At 45.7% G+C, this 19807-nt stretch overlaps 2 protein-coding genes and 1 long non-coding RNA gene across 5 annotated transcripts in view; 1 reads left to right on the top strand and 2 right to left on the bottom strand.

The window, feature by feature from the left end:
• The window catches only part of VSIG4 (V-set and immunoglobulin domain containing 4), a 36807-nt gene extending 23644 nt beyond the window's left edge, over window positions 1-13163 (bottom strand). For both annotated transcript variants that reach the window (XM_079961352.1, XM_079961351.1), the window contains exon 1: window positions 12487-13163. In XM_079961352.1, the coding sequence (XP_079817478.1) occupies window positions 12487-12895 (409 nt within the window). In that variant the 5' untranslated portion in view covers window positions 12896-13163. The remainder of the gene's footprint in view (window positions 1-12486) is intronic.
• LOC307207588 lies at window positions 539-11063 on the bottom strand. The gene is made up of 2 exons (XR_013834749.1): window positions 11009-11063; window positions 539-744 (listed from the first exon to the last, which is right to left on the bottom strand). It is a non-coding gene; the product is annotated as an uncharacterized lncRNA (long non-coding RNA).
• On the top strand, window positions 6667-8863 carry LOC307207520 (putative CENPB DNA-binding domain-containing protein 1). Of its 2 annotated transcripts, XM_079961507.1 has the most exons (3): window positions 6669-6775; window positions 6820-7377; window positions 8311-8863. In XM_079961507.1, the coding sequence occupies exons 2-3, from the start codon at window positions 6871-6873 to the stop codon at window positions 8569-8571; spliced, it is 768 nt and encodes a 255-aa protein (XP_079817633.1). In that variant the 5' UTR covers window positions 6669-6775; window positions 6820-6870; the 3' UTR covers window positions 8572-8863. The 2 variants fall into 2 exon arrangements, with proteins under 2 accessions (XP_079817632.1, XP_079817633.1); XM_079961506.1 differs by having other exon boundaries at window positions 6667-7377.
• Window positions 13164-19807: the final 6644 nt, after the last annotated feature.

The raw sequence follows: 19807 nt of genomic DNA on the forward strand, positions 1-19807 counted from the left end.
TTATCTAGCTTCAGTCAGTGTCAGGCTTTGCAAGGCTGTTTCCCCCCCACCCCCACTTAGTGATGTTAATTGTTATTAGAGTTATAATCTCTTGATCTCATTAATCCAAGCAACAGTCCGCTTCCTGAAAGCCGGGTGGTATTTGATCCCCCTTCTGCCCCGGCTCATGGGCAAAAATTAATGGGAGTTAGTCTCGCACACCTCCCATAAACGATGGGCAAGCGTCCTTGGCGGATGGGTTGTGTGTCTTGCCATTGTTTTTCTCCACGGTTGCGTGCCACCTGCTTATGCTTGTGATAACTCATTTCATTTCTCTGAGATGGCACACAACGTGTTCCTTGTAATCTCCTTTTTGTGCGGAGAGCTGGAGGTTTATTCAGTGTGCTCCCCACCCCCACTATGGTACCCTCTCTTAATTAAAAATATATATGAGAACATTAAAAGCAACCCCTAATCATCACCACCATCACCATAACAGGATAAAACTCACAACCATACATCTGCAACACACTAATAGATTAAATACTGAAACTCCGTATGTGTCATATTTCTTATGATTTTACAGACATGCAAGTTATATTATAATGTTCATAAAGTGAAATGTTGTTATAGCTTTCTCGTCCTTTCTTTTATAGGTAAGGCATGATGTCTGTGCGAAAGGGAGATCAGTGGCATGATCATACTATTCCCTTCCAGCCTTTTTTCAGCCGGAACACAGTTCTGGCCGCTTTCAGGTTGGTACCACTGCCATTTTAAGAGAACAAGGGTTTGTGCTGAGTTCCGGCACCTCTTTTTTTCTAGAAAAACAGCACCAGAAAACTTAATAAGCTATTTTTTGTAGGTAATTACACTCAGGTGTTAAAAGTCCATTTCTCATTATTTCAAGAGATGGCATTAATTTCGACTATGTTAGATAGGACAGCGGCAACAAAAATAGTAACTCTTCCAATAATTCAATTTTGCCAGAATCGACTGAAGGACATTCAGTGAATAGGATGACTCATCCTGCTGAAATGGCTAGGCAGAGCCTTTCAAGTCTTCTCTCTCCGCATCTGGGGGCAGGAGCCATCCCACCCTCCAGTTCTGCTTTGCCCCGATCATCTTGGCAGGTCCCCTTTTCCCCTGTAAGGAAATTTTTTTCCTTACTTTGTACCACTAACTGTGGCTTTTCCCCCTTAAGTTTTTGATATAGCCTGGAAAGCTGAATGAGCTAATTATCATAAGACTATATTAGTTTCCAGGGTGGTATATATAGTATATATTATTATAGGTGAGGGGTGGGGGCCTGAAGGAAGAAGATGGCTGCTTAAACAGAGCTGTGGCTGGTGGAGGTGGGGGCTAGCTGTTGTTGTTTTTTGCCCCGGGTGAAGCCTCCACCACCTTCTGTCCTTTTTGTGAAACAGGATCTTTTGTTATGATTAAATGGCAAGTCCACAAGCACTTTGGAGTATTGCTTGCTTCTAATACAGCTGTTCTAATTTCTCTCTCTGTGTTAGGATCTAGAGGACAACATACATGTTTACACCATGTGAATACATAAAGAGGGCATACAATCAGCTATAAAAACTGAGACTTGTTTATACTGCAGATAAAATACTTGCAATGAAAGAAATGTGATGCTTCTATTCTTTATTCTTTTATTTTATTCCTTAGATTCTTAAACTGCAACCCTTTAAAGTGGTATCTTGGTTCTCAAATGCCTTGCTTCTCAAACACCGAAAACCTGGAAGTAAGTGTTCTGGTTTTCAAACAATTTTTGGAAGCCAAACATCCGATGTGGCTGTCGGCTTTGTTTCCAGGGCACCTGCACCAATCAGAAGCTGTGCCATGGTTTTTGAACATTTCGGAAGTCAAACGGGCTTCTTGAACAGATTAGGTTTGGTGCTTTTGTTTTTGCTATTTATTTTGCATTTTTGTTTTTTGAGGCCTTTTTGTTTAATTTGTTTTTGTGACTGTGTAGAACCCAGGTCAGCTACTGATTGATTGATTAATTGATTGATTGATTGATTGATTGATTGTGTGACTGCGGATATGGATAAAAGCCCCCATTCAAACAGTGACTATCATCAGTGCAGCTAAGAAAAAAAAATTTAATTTTTTTTATAATCTACAATACTGTCTTATTTATTTTATAGTACAGTACAGTGGAACCTTGGGTTACGTACCGTCCTCCTTATGAACACTTTGGGTAATGAACTCTGCTAATCCAGAAGATGCTCCTGGTTGCGAACTTTGCCGCGGGATGTGAGCAGAAGTCGCGCGGCGGCAGCATGGCAGCAGCGGGAGGCGCCATTAGCGAAAGCGCGCCTCAGGTTATAAACGGTTTCAGGTTAAGAACAGATCTCCGGAACAAATTAAGTTTGTAACCGGAAGTACCACTGTACATTGATTATTGCTTTCATTTTATGGATCAATGGTCTCGTTAGATAGTAAAATTCATGTTAAATTGCTGTTTTACGGGTTGTTTTTAAAAGTCAGGAATGGATTAATCCGTTTTGTATTACTTTCTATGGGAAAGCGCGCCTTGGTTTTGGAACACTTTGGTTTTGGAACGGACTTCCAGAACGGATTAAATTTGAGAACCAAGGTACCACTGTACATGTCTACCCAAAGTAAGTCCCACTGAATTCAATGGAGGCAACTGTGTAAAGATTGTGCAGTCTTATACTGCAACCATAAGCATTTTTTAATCAGAAGTACGGTAAGTCCCACTGAGTTCAATAAGACTGAGTTCAATAAGATAGACGATTGCTGCACATGGAAGCTCTACTTTTGACAAACAATTTACTTTTACTGGAAAGGATGCTCATTTGCCCTTTGGTCATACAGTCATAATACTTCTTAGGATTCCTCAAATGATCAGCTACTCTCTGAGAAAATATACTTAAGGTTGCCTACTTTAAAAACAAATGTGTTGGGGGGGTGCGTGTATGCAAATGTGTGTGTGACAGTCTGAGTCTTTGACTCTGGTGAAAGAAAGCCTAGTTTTGTCCCTGGCTTAAACTCTAAGTTCTGTTTGAAGGCCCAGAAAAACAGCTTGGAGCAAAAGCCCCCACTGTCTAAAAAAGCCCAAACCTTGAAGAAAGTAGAGTGGAATGCAAAAGGATTCAGGAAAACTGAAAATAAAAGACATCACTCAATTCTTCCTGCCACAAGATAGAAAGCTGGGAGAACTAATAGGAGGCGAGAAATAGACTCTTTAGAAATTAATAACACTAGTCAACCTCTTAAACATGAAAACGCTTTTAGAGGTAAAAACTCTAGACTTTTGGCAAACAGATGTTAAAAGCAATGGCACAAATCACATTCTGAGAAGATGTCTCTCCTTAAGACATCTGCTCAGAATTTGCTTTGCAATCTCCAAATAAAAAAAGATACCCTCAATTTCTTAGAAAATTTAGCCATACCATCAACAGCTCATGATGAGAAAACCTCTTAAGATAGCCCCATCTCCCTAGAAGAAATTGACAATGTTCTTAAAACATTGAAACCACACAAATCTCTGCTCACTTCTGAGTTTTATAAACAATTTTGAAGAAATGTTATTAACATATATTGTCCACCTATTTATTGACTTAGTGAGAGGAGCCCCTCCTCCCCAAAACATGGTACAACTCCACAACTGTACCTATTCCAAAACTATTTAAAGACCAACAGAAGGTAGAATCTTTCTGGCCAATCTATCTGATTAATCAGGATTATAAAATCTTTATGTCCATGCTAGTCAACACTATTTTACCACCAAGATCCAAAAGCAAATTTCACATAACTCATAGGCATTCAATTCTGTCACACAATGCTTAGATTAATTATAACAATAAACCTTTATTCAAAACACCGTCCTGCTTGTATGGCGGACAATTCTTCAAAATTTGGAGGGGGGAAAAATGGAGCAAAACTCATTTTACCCTCCCAGAGAGATTAGCAACAGTAAAAATTACGATCCTACCCAGACTGGTGTTTCTATTCCAACCACCCCTCAAGTCAGATCCCACTCAATCAGATACAAAAGTCTTTTCCTTCAAAGGACCCAGAATAAATGCTCTTAAAAGCAGTTGTTATTGCCACTCCCCTTAAAGAATGAGTGGTAGATCCCCTAGAAGGATCCTTCCCCCGTGTCCCATATGCCTGAGTGATACAGAATTCAAGCCATCTAGAAAACAGAGGATGAAGACACCTTTTTCTCCTTAAATGGACCTAAGTAAGACATACAGGGACCCTACCTTGCAGAGCTCTAGTGCTCTGCTTAAAAAAAAAGAAAAAAAGAGTAGGGCATGTCTTACATCTAGGGAATACCATCCCTAGATGTATCCTCGACTGCATGAGGGACTAGGAAAGAAAGAAAGAAAGAAAGAAAGAAAGAAAGAAAGAAAGAAAGAAAGGAAGGAAGGAAGGAAGGAAGGAAGGAAGGGAGGACCTGGTCTTGGGTTCTATGAAAAACTCAATTAATTTTGGGCATGAAAAAGAAGGGGTTGGGAAGAACACAACTTTATCCTGGTGGGAAAACAATGAGTTGAAGATCAGAGGAAAAGGCCCTCGACTCTGAAAACCTATGAGCAGAAGTCATGGCTACTAAGAAAACAGTTTTCAAAGTTAAAGTACTCAAGGGCTCAAAAGGTGGACACATGGAGTCAAGAAACAAGGAAGGAGATTCTGACAAAACATCAGGAAGAACTTTCTGACTGTTAGAGCTGTTGGCAATGAAACAGACTCCCACAAGAAGTGGCGGACTCTCCTTCTTGGAGGTTTTTAAGCAGAGGTTGGATGGCCATCTGTCATGGAAGTTTTAGCTGAGATTCCTGCATTGCAGGGGGTTGGACTAGATGACCCCACGGGATCCCTTCCAGCTCTACAATTAAATGATTCTATGAACAGACAAAGCTAGCATTTGGAAATTACATAACAGTAGTTACATTTTTATTCAAACCAAGAGAACAAAAACATATTAAGCCACTCTGAGTCTAAGAGAAAGCAGAGGAAAAAAATGAGGTGGGTTAATGTTCTCCAGTCCACTCTTCAAACTGAAATTAACAGTAAGTACCAATTTTCCTCTTTTGCCAGAGTGGATTGGAGTAGATGAAGTGAATAAGTGGCTGCAGAGCATTATTCCCTCAGGACAGGGTGGGATTCTTCTGCCTCAAAACCAAATATGAACAAACCTTTGTAGCACCTTTCTACGAAAAGCAACAAGGCCAGTCACATCCACACCATGCATTTAAAGCCCTATGATACCCCTTGAATTCTCAGAGCTTCCCTCAGAGAATTCTGGGAACTGGAGTGGTGGATGCTGAGAACTGTAGCCACTTCTCAGCATCCTTAGTAAACCATCAGCCAACATCCCAGCAAACCTATCAGGGTAAATGCTAATTGAATAGACAACATTGTCTGATCTCTGCGCAAACAAATCTGGATGAATGTTCAATCAACAGGATGTCTAAAAGTGGCTGTGTTGAAGCAGGGCAGGGGGGCAGAGGGTAGCCCAGACCCTCACTGACAGATATTTTTGAAGGTATACAATACAGTGGTGCCCCACAAGACGAATACCTCGCAAGACAAAGAACTCGCTAGATGAAAGGGTTTTCCGTTTTCCGAGGTGCTTTGCAAGACGAATTTCCCTATGGGCTTGCTTTGCAAGACGAAAACGTCTAGCAACTTTGTTTCCTTTTTTGTAAAACCGTTAAAACCAAGGGTGCATTGCTTGAAGAGGTGCAGTTGCGACTTGACTTTGAGGAGCAACTCATAGCATGCGCTTTGGTAGCCTTTTTTCAGGTTTTTGAGGACTTTGGTGATTTTTGAAGCTTTTCCAAAACTTCTTTTGCATCCATTTGGTAAGTTAAACTTTTAAAACTTTTTTGGGGGGTTTTGGATTTTGGGTTGGGGTGTTTGGAATTCAAGGACTTGGTGTTGGTGGGGGGGTTTGCGAGAATCTGGGAGCTTGTGGGTGTTTTTTTTGAATTTTTTTGATTTTCTGTGACCATTGGGCCATGTTGTTGTTTTTTTAAAAAAATTCTGGGTTTGAATTTCTGTGTGGTGAGTGGCTGGGGGAACAGTTGGGGAGGGTTTGCAAGAATCTGGGAGCTTGTGGGTGTTTTTTTTTGAATTTTTTGATTTTCTGTGACCATTGGGCCATGTTGTTGTTTTTTTAAAAAAATTTCTGGGTTTGAATTTCTGTGTGGTGGGTGGCTGGGGGAATAGTTGGGGAGGGGTTTGCAAGAATCTGGGAGCTTGTGGGGTTTTTTTTTTACTTTTTATGATTTTCTGTGACCATTGGGCCATGTTGTTGTTTTTTTAAAAAAATTCTGGGTTTGAATTTCTGTGTGGTGAGTGGCTGGGGGAACAGTTGGGGAGAGGTTTGCAAGAATCTGGGAGCTTGTGGGGTTTTTTTTGAATTTTTATGATTTTCTGTGACCATTGGGCCATGTTGTTGTTTTTTTTAAAAAAATTCTGGGTTTGAATTTCTGTGTGGTGAGTGTCTGGGGGAACAGTTGGGGAGGGGTTTGCAACAGTTGGGGAGGGGTTTGCAATTTCTGTGTGGTGGGTGGGTGGCTGGGGGAACAGTTGAGGTTTTTGAAGACTTTGGTGATTTTTGAAGCTTTTCCAAAACTTCTTTTGCAGCCATTTGAAGTTTTTGAAGACTTTGGGGATTTTTTAAGATTTTCCAAAACTTCTTTTGCATCCATTTGGTAAGTTAAACTTTTAAAACTTTTTGGGGGGTTTTTGGATTTTGGGTTGGGGTGTTTGGATTTCAAGGACTTGGTTCTGGGTTTGAATTTCTGTGTGGTGGGTGGCTGGGTGCTTTTGAATTTTTTGGATGTGAAGCACTGATTCTTTTTGTGTGTGTGAGTTTACGAAGGTAGGAGCTGTGCTGCCATGGGACCCAAGAAGACTGTTGCTGCAGAGGCCGGCGAGAGGAAGAAGGAGAAGGTGACGCTGGAAATGAAGAAGGAGATCATCCGGAAGCACGACGGTGGAATGCGTGTGACAGACCTCGCCAGGGAGTACGGGAGGAATCCATCGACCATCAGGACCATCCTGAAGATGAAGGAGAAGATCCTGGTGACTGATGCAGCCAAAGGAGTCACCAGGATCGTGAAGAACTGCCCAGCTGTTCTGGAGGAGGTGGAGAAGTTGCTGCTCATCTGGTTAGAAGAGAAGCAGCGTGCAGGGGACACAGTGACTGAGGCCGTCATTTGTGAGAAGGCCAAGGCCTTGCACGCAGACCTCGTCCGGGAACAGCCAGGAACCTCAGGCAAGCCAGAAGTCTTCAAGGCAAGCAGAGGTTGGTTTGACCGGTTCAAGGCAAGATCTGGAATCTACAGCGTGGCTAGGCATGGAGAGGCTGCCAGTTCTGATGTTCCTGCGGCTGAAGACTTTGCAGTCCAGAGTTCCTGGAGGTTGTGAAGACGGAGGGCTACGTTCCACAGCAGGTCTTCAACTGCGACGAGACCGGGCTGTTTTGGAAGAAGATGCCCAAAAGGACTTTCATCACTCAGGAGGAGTCCATTTTGCCTGGCCACAAGCCCATGAAGGACCGTCTGACCCTGCTCTTCTGTGCCAATGCAAGCGGCGACCTGAAGATCAAGCCCCTGCTGGTGTACCACTCGGAGAACCCACGGGCCTTCAAGAAACACAAGGTCAACAAGGAGCAGCTGAGTGTCATGTGGCGATCCAACAGTAAGGCTTGGGTCACGTGTGCTGTTTGTGGACTGGGTCAATCTTGCTTTTGGCCCTGCTGTCAAACAGTACCTGCTGGACAACGACCTGCCACTGAAGGCTTTGCTTCTGATGGACAATGCTCCTGCTCATCCTAAAGGCCTTGAGTTGGACTTGTTGGAGGAGTTCAGCTTCATCAACATCATGTTCCTGCCGCCTAACACCACGCCACTGCTCCAGCCGATGGATCAGCAGGTCATCGCCAATTTCAAAAAACTCTACACCAAGGAGCTTTTCAGGCGATGCTTCGAGGTGACTGATTGCACCACCATCACCCTGTGGGAATTCTGGAAGGACCACTTCGACATCGTCACCTGCTTGAAGATGATCACCACGGCCTGGAACGGGATCAGCCAGAGAAATTTGAATTGCGCTTGGCGCAGCCTGTGGCCGGACTGTGTGGCACCAAGTGACTCTGATGCACCAGAGTCAACAGTGGTGCAGGACATTGTTTCCTTGGGGAGGACCATGGGCCTGGAGGTCACAGAGGAGGACATCAGCGAGCTGGTGGAGGAGCACGACCACGAGCTGACCACCCAGGAGCTGGTCGAATTGCAGGCAGAGGCTGTGCAGGAGCAGGCCTCGCTGGAAAAGGAGGAAGCAACTGAGGAACGGCTGTCCTCCAAAGAACTGAGGGACATTTGCCTGAAGTGGAAAGATGTGCAGGCTTTTGCACAGCGGCACCACCCTGACAAGGACCTGGCACATGACCTTGTGAACACTTTTGATACGAGGGTCATGTCGCCTTTCAGGGGGGTGCTGAAAAGGCGGATGAAGCAGCAGACCATGGACATGTTCTTCAGCAAGAAGCAAAGAGTGGAAGAGGAACCCTCTTCGAGTTGTCCCCCAGAGTCTTAGAAAATGTATTGTGCACTTTGTTGATTTTTAAATGTTTTTCTGTCATGTTTAGAAACTTAATTTATTGTTCCTTCAATTTTTGAAATGCTCTTTGCAGTATGTGTGACTTTAAAGAGCAGTTAATAAACTCTTTTTGGACCAAATTTGGCTTTGTTTGGACTTTTTTTGACCATAGGAACGCATTAATTGAATTTCAATGCATTCCTATGGGATTTCGTGCTTCGCAAGACGAAAAATTCGCTAGACAAAAAAACTCGCGGAATGAATTAATTTTGTCTTGCGAGGCACCACTGTACGCCTCTGTGCACGATGAGCTTGTTTCTCCTACCCCTGCATTAACCTGTCTCCTGGATACTCCCTGAGCCCTTTTAATCTACACATCCTATATATTCATCCACATACCCCATCATAATAAAAGCATGGCCTGTTAGGGAGCCCTCTGTGAAGGACAGGTCATGGGTCTGCTTCCTGGTGACCCAGCTACTAGTAAGAGTTGGTGAGACCATTAGCCAGGTGAGTGAGAGTGACAGTTTGATGCTGGCAGTTTAATAGTCAGATAGGGACTTTTGGCCTAGTTGGACAGAAGGGGTCTATGGCTAATCCTCCCAGGTCCAATACCTTTTCTCCTTGTTCTATAGAGGTGCCATAGGTTTCTTCTGAAACTGGGTCTCAGTAAGAATTAGGGATTGTCTGTGGGTAGACAAGACTGAACAATTTGAGTGGGGTTAGCCTAGGCAGGACACACCAGTTTTGATTCCCTGACAGAAGGGTTAGGATTCTAGAAGGGTATGGGAGTGTTTATTTGGGTAGTACAAGTCAATAGTCATGCTAGAAACAATTTAACCACCCAGTGACAAGTTTAAAATGTGACGTTAAGAATAACCCTAAATATCTCTGCAAAGTGTTTGTTTGAAACAAAGGGCTGCTGCACAGCTCCAGCTGTCCTGTGCTTTCCTGCTTGTCCCTTGCTTCTAGATGTGGGTCCAAGTGATTCTGCACATGCCTTGCAGCTTTCCCCTGGAAAACACATTCTTTACCACCAAATTGCAAGAAAAAGCCATCCATGGAGAACTCAATTGCTGTTTGGTCCAATTCAGCTGTAATCCACAGGTTTCCCCTGGGGAAATGGTAGAACAAGCAGAGGTGCGGATGAGCCCTAGAGTGTTGTGCCTTTCAAAGGTAACCACTAAGCTATAACCTTGTTGAGCGTAAACTCTAAAAGTTCCTTATCCTTATTTAGATCGTCTGGGTGAGGAAAAGTAGTTACAAGTTTCCCTTCAAATAATGATAATACTGTGCTGCTATTAAACATAAACACAACCACAAACAGTTCTTTGAAGGCTCCATCAAGCACCTCTTGCCCCTGAATTGTGCAGGCTGGTCAGTGAGACCTGCAGGTATAGGGCAGTATACAAATTTAATTAATAAAAATAAATAAAATATAGGAAGAACGGTTTAAAAATTGGTGCCTTAATTTTGATTTCCCCTCCTCCCCCTCGCTTTCCCTTTTTCCTTGTGTATCATGTTTCTCTAGATTGTAATCTTGCAGGTGGGGACTGCCTTGTTTTAATCACATGAAAGCCACTCTGATAACCCTTTTGGGTTGGTACCAAATACTCCAAAGGAGTAAACAAAATAATTTTCTGCAGGGGAACAAGTCACCCCATACAACCTACAGGAAAATTTATGCTGCCAAATTTTGTTTTTTTAAAAAAGATATTTATTAAAGTTTTTCATAATAAAACAAATATCACAATCAGAAAAAAGAAAAAACAGAGAAAAAGACAATCAAAACTAGCACACCAGAAACAACAGAAAACAAAGAAAAAAATTATTCCTTGCTTACTATCTTTATAACCCTCTTTCCTGACTTCCTCACATCTCCCTTTTCTGTGTTCCCCTTTACAAAATCAATTTCAGCAATTTCCTCCCCTCTTTCCAATCTTGTACCCTGTTTATACATTTCAGCCTATTATGCCTTTGGTTTCTTTTCCTTTCCTATTGAACCATTTATCACATATTCTTTATCACTTAATCCCTTATATCATTTGTTTAGTCACGACATAATAATACTCTGGTCTTACCCCTTTTTTCCCAAATCATTTTTACATATTTCCCAAATCATTTTACATATTACATATATTTATATCCAACATCATTTTAACATTCAAACATTTTACAATGTTTTGGAGGTATTCTTTGAACTTCTTCCAGTCCTCTTCCACCGACTCTTCTCCCTGATCTCGGATTCTGCCAGTCATTTCTATGCTGCCAAATTTTGAATGACCTAACCAGCCTTCTGTGTTATCGCATGCTCAAGTGGCAGGGGAAACCGTGTAAAAGGGGAGACTCTTCCAAGGCTGCACTCATAACTCCCGAGCTGTTCTACTGTATATGCAGCCTACCAGCAGTTCAGTAAACTTCCTTTTTCAAGTACCTTGGATCCCGAACGCCTTTGTACTCAGACGTCTTGGCTCCTGAACACCGCAAAGTGAGTGTTCTGGTTTGTGAATGTTCTTTGGAACCCAAATATCTGACGGGGCTTCTGCAGCTTCCGATTGGTTGCAGGAGCTTCCTGCAGCCAATCCGAAGCTGCACTTTGGTTTCCGAACATTTTTGAATTCGAGCGGACTTCTGGAATGGATTCTGTTTGACTTCTAAGGTACGACTGTATTGCCTTGGGGCAGGGCTGCTGTTATGTATTGGGTTTAACACATTTTATGTTACAAGGCGCGTTCTAACCAATCGTATAAGCGTTGGTAGACGAACATTCTAATGGCAAGTAAGCGGATGCACTTTCAACTGTCAACTGTCAACAACGGTCAGTTAATACTCGGCTTTATTATTGACTTCTCCAGTCAGTTCGGTTCTTGTTTTCCTATGAGTGAGCAGTTGTCGCTGACAAATGTTGAATAAACTTAGTTGAGGAACTTATACTGCCTTGGGCTTCTGACTTTTTCTGAACATTTAACACTAGTGACGAGGGTGGGATTGATGAGCTCCCGCCGGCTGCCAGAGGCCCAAGACCGCACTGCAGCACCGCCGCCTGCCGCCTCGCAGTTAGTGCGACCTCACTGCCACACTGGACTCAGCAAATAGTCCCAGAAACGAGACCGCGCCTCCCGCGTCTTCGCAACCACCCACAATTGCACAAGCGACTGCCCCAGGTCCGAGGATGGCCACCAGTCATAGTTGGCTGCCACCAGATTTTGATATGAGCCATCCTGCAGAATGGCCGCAGTGGCTCTGCCGAATAAGGAGCTACGTCCGACTACAAGGCTTCACTAGGGAGGCAGACAAGGTGGGTCTGCTACTGATGGTGCTGAGAAGTTCCGCCATCACTCTACTGGAAGGTCTGATGGCACCCAGGGACATGGAGGCATGCACTTTCAATGAGCTGACAAAGGCTATGACAAGGCACCTCGCGCCTCAGCCAACTAAGAACCACCGCTGCTACGACTTTGCGCACAGAGAGCGACAAGCACAAGAGTCAGTGAGTGAATACATCACACTGCTCTGGGCGATTGCAATGTATTGCTAATTCACTGGCATCAAGGGACTTCTTGAAAGATTCATCAGACAGCCGTCTCTGCCGCAAGCTGCTGGCAAAAGATGATATCACGATGATGGAAGCAATGAATATGGCCACAGCCTTTGAGAAGGATAATGCCCACAAGGCGGCCCACAACACACATAAGGAGAACTCACCACATCCAGCGAGACCGGTCGTCTTCCGTACATTCCCGCAATGAGGATGTCCACCGAGCTTTGGACTGATCCGACCGACACCACTGCTCCCAAGCTACGAGAGCATCGTCAAACCAGCGATCATCTGACGCACCTTGAGGATCCTGCGCCAGCTGTGGAGAAAACCAAGAGCATCGGACATGCAGATCCTGCGGCTGAAAGACTTACCGGACCAGCCCTTGCATGTGAAGGACATTGCCGCTGCAACCGTGAAGGATAGGCTGTTGTCCCATGTCTCAGACTGGGTGGGGAGGGGGTGGCCTGGGAAGCCGGGTCCAGAAATTTCATGTTGCACAGCCCACAAGGATGAGCTGTCTACTCGCCAAGGATGTGTGTTATGGGTAGCCGTGTCATAGTCCCCCCCCCCCCCCGTTAAGGAAAAAAGTCTTAGAAGGGCTGCACGTGTCCCACCCGGGGATTGTCCGGATGAAGGCATTGGCCCATAGCTATGTGTGGTCACGGCCAGGCATAGATGCGGAGATAGAGGGCTGGGTGAAACGTTGCGAGCCCTGCCAGGTCTCCCGGCCGGATCCACCCAAGGTGCCAGTACAGTCCTGGGAGTCCACACAGTCCCCATGGTCTCGGGTGCACGTGGATTTCGCAGGGCCTTTTCAGGGCCAACACTTCCTAATAGTAGTCGACTCTCAGTCCAAGTGGCTCGAGGTGGTGCCAACCTCAACCATGTCCGCTGGAGCAACTATAAACACGTTCAGGAAGCTATTTGCGACACACGGCTTGCCAGACATACTGGTGAGTGATAATGTAACCAAGAATGGAATCCACATTCGTTCTGCTCCTTTTCACCCGGCCACTAACAGCCAAGCTGAACGCATGGTCCATACTACAAAAGAGACACATCAACCATATCAGAGCCAGAGCACCTCCGAACACGGAACTTCAAGCGGAACCAGAGGACAGAGAAATGGGTACTTTGGGAGATTCTGTGCCCAGGCCAGGGTGGGAACCAGACGGGTTGCCGGTGACTGAGTTACCCCAGCAGGGCGACTTCAGGCCAGAATCCTCAGTGGCTCCATCGGCAGTGACCCCTTTGGAGCCGGCCTCGCTGACCACCCCACTCAGACCGCAGGTACCGGAGGAACCTCCTGGGTCACCCACTCGGGCACAGGAACTGCGACGGTCCCAGCGGGAGCGGAAAAGGCTGTCACACCTTGATGACTATGTTTGTTCCTTTTGTTAGGAAGTTGGGGGGGGAGGAGTGTTATGTATTGGGTTTAACACATTTTATGTTACAAGGGGTGTTCTAACCAATCGTAGAAATGTTGGTAGATGAACATTCTAAAAGCAAGTAAGTGCATGCTCTTTCAACTGTCAATGGTCAGTTCATGCTTGGCATTATTATTGCGTTGTCCAGTCAGCTTGGTTCTTGTGTTCCTATGAGTGAGCTGTTGTCACTGACAAATGTTGAATAAACTTAGAATCATAGAATCATAGAATCATAGAGTCGGAAGAGACCACAAGGGCCATCGAGTCCAACCCCCTGCCAAGCAGGAAACACCATCAGAGCACTCCTGACATATGGTTGTCAAGCCTCTGCTTAAAGACCTCCAAAGAAGGAGACTCCACCACACTCCTTGGCAGCAAATTCCTCTGTCAAACAGCTCTTACTGTCAGGAAGTTCTTCCTAATGTTTAGGTGGAATCTTCTTTCTTGTAGTTTGGAGCCATTGCTCCGTGTCCGCTTCTCTGGAGCAGCAGAAAACAACCTTTCTCCCTCCTCTATGTGACATCCTTTTATATATTTGAACATGGCTATCATATCACCCCTTAACCTCCTCTTCTCCAGGCTAAACATGCCCAGCTCCCTTAGCCGTTCTTCATAAGGCATCGTTTCCAGGCCTTTGACCATTTTGGTTGCCCTCCTCTGGACACGTTCCAGTTTGTCAGTGTCCTTCTTGAACTGTGGTGCAACTTAGTTGAGGAACTTATACTGCCTTGGGCTTCTGACTTTTTCTGAACATTTAACAGCTGCAAACAACAAAAAGCAAGGGAATTGTTAGCCATGTGCCATTCTCCAGCATGTAACAAATGGGTCAGATGTTGTGTCCAATCTAGTTCAACACTCAGTATCTAACAGCAGCCAACCAGATCCCCCAAGGAAACTCACAAGCAGGGTGTAAAGACAACAGCCCTCAGTTTCCATCCAGTAAGAAGAGCTTAAGTAATTTGTATAATCCTCTTTTCAAGCCATCCAGGTTGGTGATCATTACTGCCTCCAGTGGGAATGAGTTCCATAGTTCTACAAGGCAGTGCATGAATGACTTCCTTCTGTCTGTCCTGAATCTTACGACATTTAGAATCCCAGGGTGTGCATGAGTTGTGGTGTTACAAGAGAAGGAGAAAAGCATGTATCTATCTGCATAAAAATTGAGGGCCAAATTCTGTGCTGTTCCAGAGATATGTGACTGGGTCTCCTTTTGTTTTTAGTTCCTGCAGCTGAGTTCTGAATTTGACTAGAGCAAATTGAAGGATAGAAGTCATGTTATGAAACACTCAGTACAGGACAGCCACTTCGGAAATAAACATCTTTAACCGTTATCATGTTTTTTTAAAAAAATAAGCCTCAAGAAGTGCTGTCAATATGCTTTTTTTAGAAATTGTATAGAATACAATTTAGTCTATATCATATCTGAGAGTTGCTGTGGAATTGTATCTCTCCTGCAGAAATGTGTTGTCTTATCCTGTTTCTGCGGAAATGCCCTTCAAACATTCCACATTTCTTCTGTTTATAGCAGCTTGTGTTTGCCTTGCTAGGGCTTAATTTGCTCATGTTTTCTTCCTTCATTTGCAAAGCCAACATGAGGCACCCTACACAACCCTATAACTTTGCAATCCTGTGCAAAGGTATCCCAGTAAAAAAAGCAGAAGAGGAGGCTGTGACAGATACCCCCACTGAAAATGGGTGCTGGGCAGTGTTATTTTTCTAGAAAAAGTGGTGCACCATGAACACCTCCTTTGTTCTCTTAGAATGGCAATGGCACCCACCCAGTGGCGTAGCGTGGGGGGTGCAGGGGGGCCCGGCCGCACCGGGCGCAACATCTGGGTGGGGGCATGCTCGCCGCCTCCGGAGTCGCCGAAGAGCCTCGGGCGCAGGCTGTAGCAGAGCCCCATGTCTCGTGGAACCGACGAGCTGTGCGCGCGTCCGGGCTGAAGGCGTCTGGCAGGCAGCGGCTCTCAGCGCTCGCCGCAGTCCCCGCGCGTCAGGGCCGCGGAGGGCGCGCCAGGCAGCCCCTCCTCACAGCCCCCCCGCCGCCGCCGCTGCAGCTGCTGGGCCATGTTGCATTTTCCTCGCCTCTCTGCCCTCCTTCTCCTCCAGGCAAGCAGCGTCGTTTGGGCGGCAGCGCCAGCGGCAACTCGCCTCAGATCACCTGACATGGACCCGCCGCCACCGCCGTGGCTACCTTACTGTAAATACCCCAGTCCAGGCAGCAGCAAGAAGAAGCTGGCAGCGGCGGCAGGTTAGGGGTTAGGGGTGCAAATTATTTGCCTTGCCCTGGGTTAGGGGGTGCAAATTACTTGCCTTGCCCCGGGTTAGGGGGCGCAAATTACTTGCCTTGCCCTGGGTTAGGGGGCGCAAATTACTTGCCTTGCCCTGGGTGCTGACAACCCACGCTACGCCGCTGCACCCACCTGAGAGGTACCAGAACTGAGTTCCAGTGATTTCCGGCTGAAAAAAAGCTGGGTAACATGACCAATGTTGGGGTTGTATTGTTTACAGTTCTAGGGCTACCATAAACCCAGAATTCCCCGGAAATATCCAGGATTCATCCATTGGAACTGGTGTCCAGGTGGAATTTTGAAAAATCAGGAAAAATGTCTGGGGGAACCTGGGTGTATAGCAAACCATGGGGTTTGCAAATTTAAAAAAAAAAATAGCTCAAAGATGTGAACTGAAAACTTACAAACTTAGAAAATACGTCACTGTAATTTCATTGCATCATGTTGCATGGCCATGCTATAAGCAGAAGGACAGTATCCTCAGCTATAAAAACACACCCAAACATGCATTTTCTGCATTCTTTGCCATTCTCTAAGGCACGCATGCAAATTGGCTATGCATCATGAAAGGGCTCAGTCTCCCTGTGTAGGTATATATCACACCATTCACCTGTTTCTGATTCTCTCACTACATGGGCAAATTATAAGTGTGCAGTCAGCTAGTTTCCAATGCTGGCATTTACCTGCCAACTGCACCAAAGTTACAGCATGTCTTGACTGATTAAAAAATTAAACAATGCACAGAGCATAATTTTACAGGCTAGGACCAGTTTACCCTCACTAGAGCAAATAAATATGCATTGGAAACATCATGAAAACATGTACTTTTCATATTACAGTAATAATATTTCAGACCAGCGGACCCCATGAAATTGACATTTGGCTTGTTCACTACTGCACTTCACTGTGCCAATTTGCAAATTGCCTAGTTTCCTTTGAAGTGGTCCACCCCTGCCACTTAATGGATCCAAATGGTTTCCAGAGAGTGGTAGGAGATGTTTTATCCCATGTTGATGGCCTTTCAGCTGATTCCCTGGTGGCCCGCTGGAATGCGGAGTTAACCAGGACTATTGACTGTTTGGTTCCGAAGCGCCCTCTCCGATTGCATGGAGCCCGGACAGCCCCGTGGATTTCCACGGATCTGAGGGAAATGAAACAATCGCTGAGATGGCTAGAGCGCTGGTGGCGGATAACTCATTCTGAATCTGACCGGACATGGGTTAGAGCTCAATGTCGAGCCTACCAAGTGGTGATAGTGACAGCGAAGAAGACCTCCACCGCCTCTATTGCATCTGTGGAAAACAGCAGCAAGAGACTCTTTCAGGTGGTTTGCAATTTAGTGGAACCACCTGCTCCATCGGGGCCCAGTACAGGTCACATGGTCTCCTGCAATGATTTTGCAAAGTTTTTTTGCAGATAAAGTCGCTTAGATTCAGGAAGTGGTAGACTCCACCGTGGAAGCTGGGCCGTGGGGGGAGAGTGCTAGAGTCCTGTCTAGTCAAGTTGCATGGGTTCAGTTTCAATCTGTTACCCCCAAAGATGTAGACAGGCTGCTTGGACGAGTGAAACCAACCACCTGTCTATTTGATACTTGCCCATCCTGGCTTATAAAAGCTAGCCGGGAAGAGCTGGGTGATGGGCTTCGTGGGGTGGTGAATGCTTCTCTCTGTGAGGGAGACTTCCCAGACCCGCTGAAAGAGGCGGTTATCAAACCGCTTCTTAAAAAACATCTTTAGATGCAGCCAATGTGGCCAACTATCACCCAGTCTCAAATCTTCCATTCTTGGGCAAGGTGATTGAGCGAGTGGTTGCTGTACAACTCCAGGCACGCCTGGAAGAAGCGGACCATTTAGATCCCTTCCAGTCGGGATTCAGGCCTCATCATGGGGCTGAAACTGCCTTGGTCACACAGGTCGATGATCTCTGGCAAGCTAGAGACAAAGGTGAGAGCTGTTTCCTAGTTCTGCTGGATCTCTCAGCGGCGTTTGATACCATTGACCATAATATCCTTCCAGACCGTCTAAATGGACGGGGAGCTGGGGGCACTGTTATACAGTGGTTCCGCTCCTTCCTCCTGGGCCGTGTTCAGAAAGTGGTGGTGGGGGATGAGTGTTCAGACCCTGGGCTCTCACTTGTGGGGTGCCTCAGGATTCTGTCCTCTCCCCCATGCTTTTCAACATCTACATGCAGCCGCTGGGAGAGATCATCAGGGGGATTGGGCTGGGTGTTCATCAATATGCGGATGATACCCAGCTTTACCTCTCTTTCAAATCAGAACCAGTGAAGGTGGTGAAAGTCCTGTGTGAGTGCCTGGATACGATTGGATGGTGGCTAACAGATTGAGGCTGAATCCTGACAAGACAGAAGTACTGTTTTTGGGGGACAGGAGGCGGGCAAGTATGGAGGACTCCCTGGTCCTGAATGGGGTAATTGTGCTCCTGAAGGTACCAGGTGCGCAGCCTGGGAGTCATTTTGGACTCACAGCTGTCCATGGAGGCACAGGTCAAATCTGTGTCCAGGGCAGCTGTCTACCAGCTCCATCTGGTACGCAGGCTGAGACCCTACCAGCCCGTGGCTTGTCTCGCCAGAGTGGTGCATGCTCTGGTTATCTCTCACTTGGACTACTGAAATGCGCTTTATGTGGGGCTACTCTGAAGGAGTGTCTCCACTCCCATTGTTCTGCCCAGACACTGAGGTCCAGCTCCGAGGGCCTTCTGGCGGTTCCCTCACTGCGAGAAGCCAAGTTACAGGGAACCAGGCAGATGGGGGTGAAGACGCTCCTTCAGGTATACAGGACCGAGGCCGTTTAGGGCTTTAAAGGTCAGCACCAACACTTTGAATTATGCTTGGAAACGTTCTGGGAGCCAATGCAGATCTCTCAGGACCGGTGTTATGTGATCTTGGTGGCCACTCCCAGTCACCAGTCTAGCTGCCGCATTCTGGATTAATTGCAGTTTCCGGGTCACCTTCAAAGGTAGCCCCATGTAGAGCGCGTTGCAGTAGTCCAAGCGGGAGATAACTAGAGCATGCACCACTCTGGCGAGACAGTCTATGTTCTGGTCTCTTCCACAAAGGCAGTTATTACAAAACCAGCATGCACAGTGGTGCAAGAAACAAAATAGCATTACAACATGCAGTTATGCTAAAGCAAACAATAAATTTCTGGAGGGTCACTGAACTTCACTGCACGGGCAGATTTTGCCTGCATAATCCTTTTTTTTTTTCTGGCATCAAGACAGTCAGAAACTGGGCAATGGGGTGTTTCTTCTTATAAAGCAGAGTGTCTTTGATTTTTCACAAATAAACTAGAGGGAAAGTATGTGGCCAGTGGCCCATCTAGTCCAGCGTTCTGTTCTCACAGTGGCCAATTAGATGCCCCAATAGGAAGCCCGCAAGCAAGACCTGAGCACAAGAGCCCTCTCCCCTCCTGTGATCTCCAGCAACTGGTATGCAGAAGCATTGCTGTCTCCAGCTGTGAAGGCAGAGCAGAGCCATTGTGACTAGTAGCCTTTGACATTCTTATCCCCTATGAATTTGTCTAATCCTGTTTAGTGTTATGGCAGAGAGAAACATTTCTCTAGCCACTTTCTCCAGGTGGTGCATAATTTTAGAAACTTTTATCATGTCTCCTCTTACTTGCATTCTCTTTAAATTAAAAAGTCCCAAACACTGCAATCTTTCCTCATATGTGAGTCAAAGGCTATCTGTGCGGTTCTCCCCCTCTACATTTTATCCTCCTGAAAACCCTGTGAGGTAGGTTATGTTAAGTGATTATGACTGGCCCAAGGTAAGCCAGCAAGCTTCATGGCTCAGTGGGGATTTGAATCCCTGTTTCCCTTGGTTCTTTTCTAAATTCTAAATTCTATTATTTATAAAATTAAAACAATTGACTGTGTCAGTATGAAATTTGGTATATAGGATCTGAGGCAGTGTATTAATTTGGCCAGATTTCACTTACACCGTGTCTTCTTTCA

This window comes from Podarcis cretensis (genome assembly GCF_951804945.1).
Source record: "Podarcis cretensis genome assembly, chromosome: Z".
Lineage (NCBI taxonomy): Eukaryota > Metazoa > Chordata > Lepidosauria > Squamata > Lacertidae > Podarcis > Podarcis cretensis.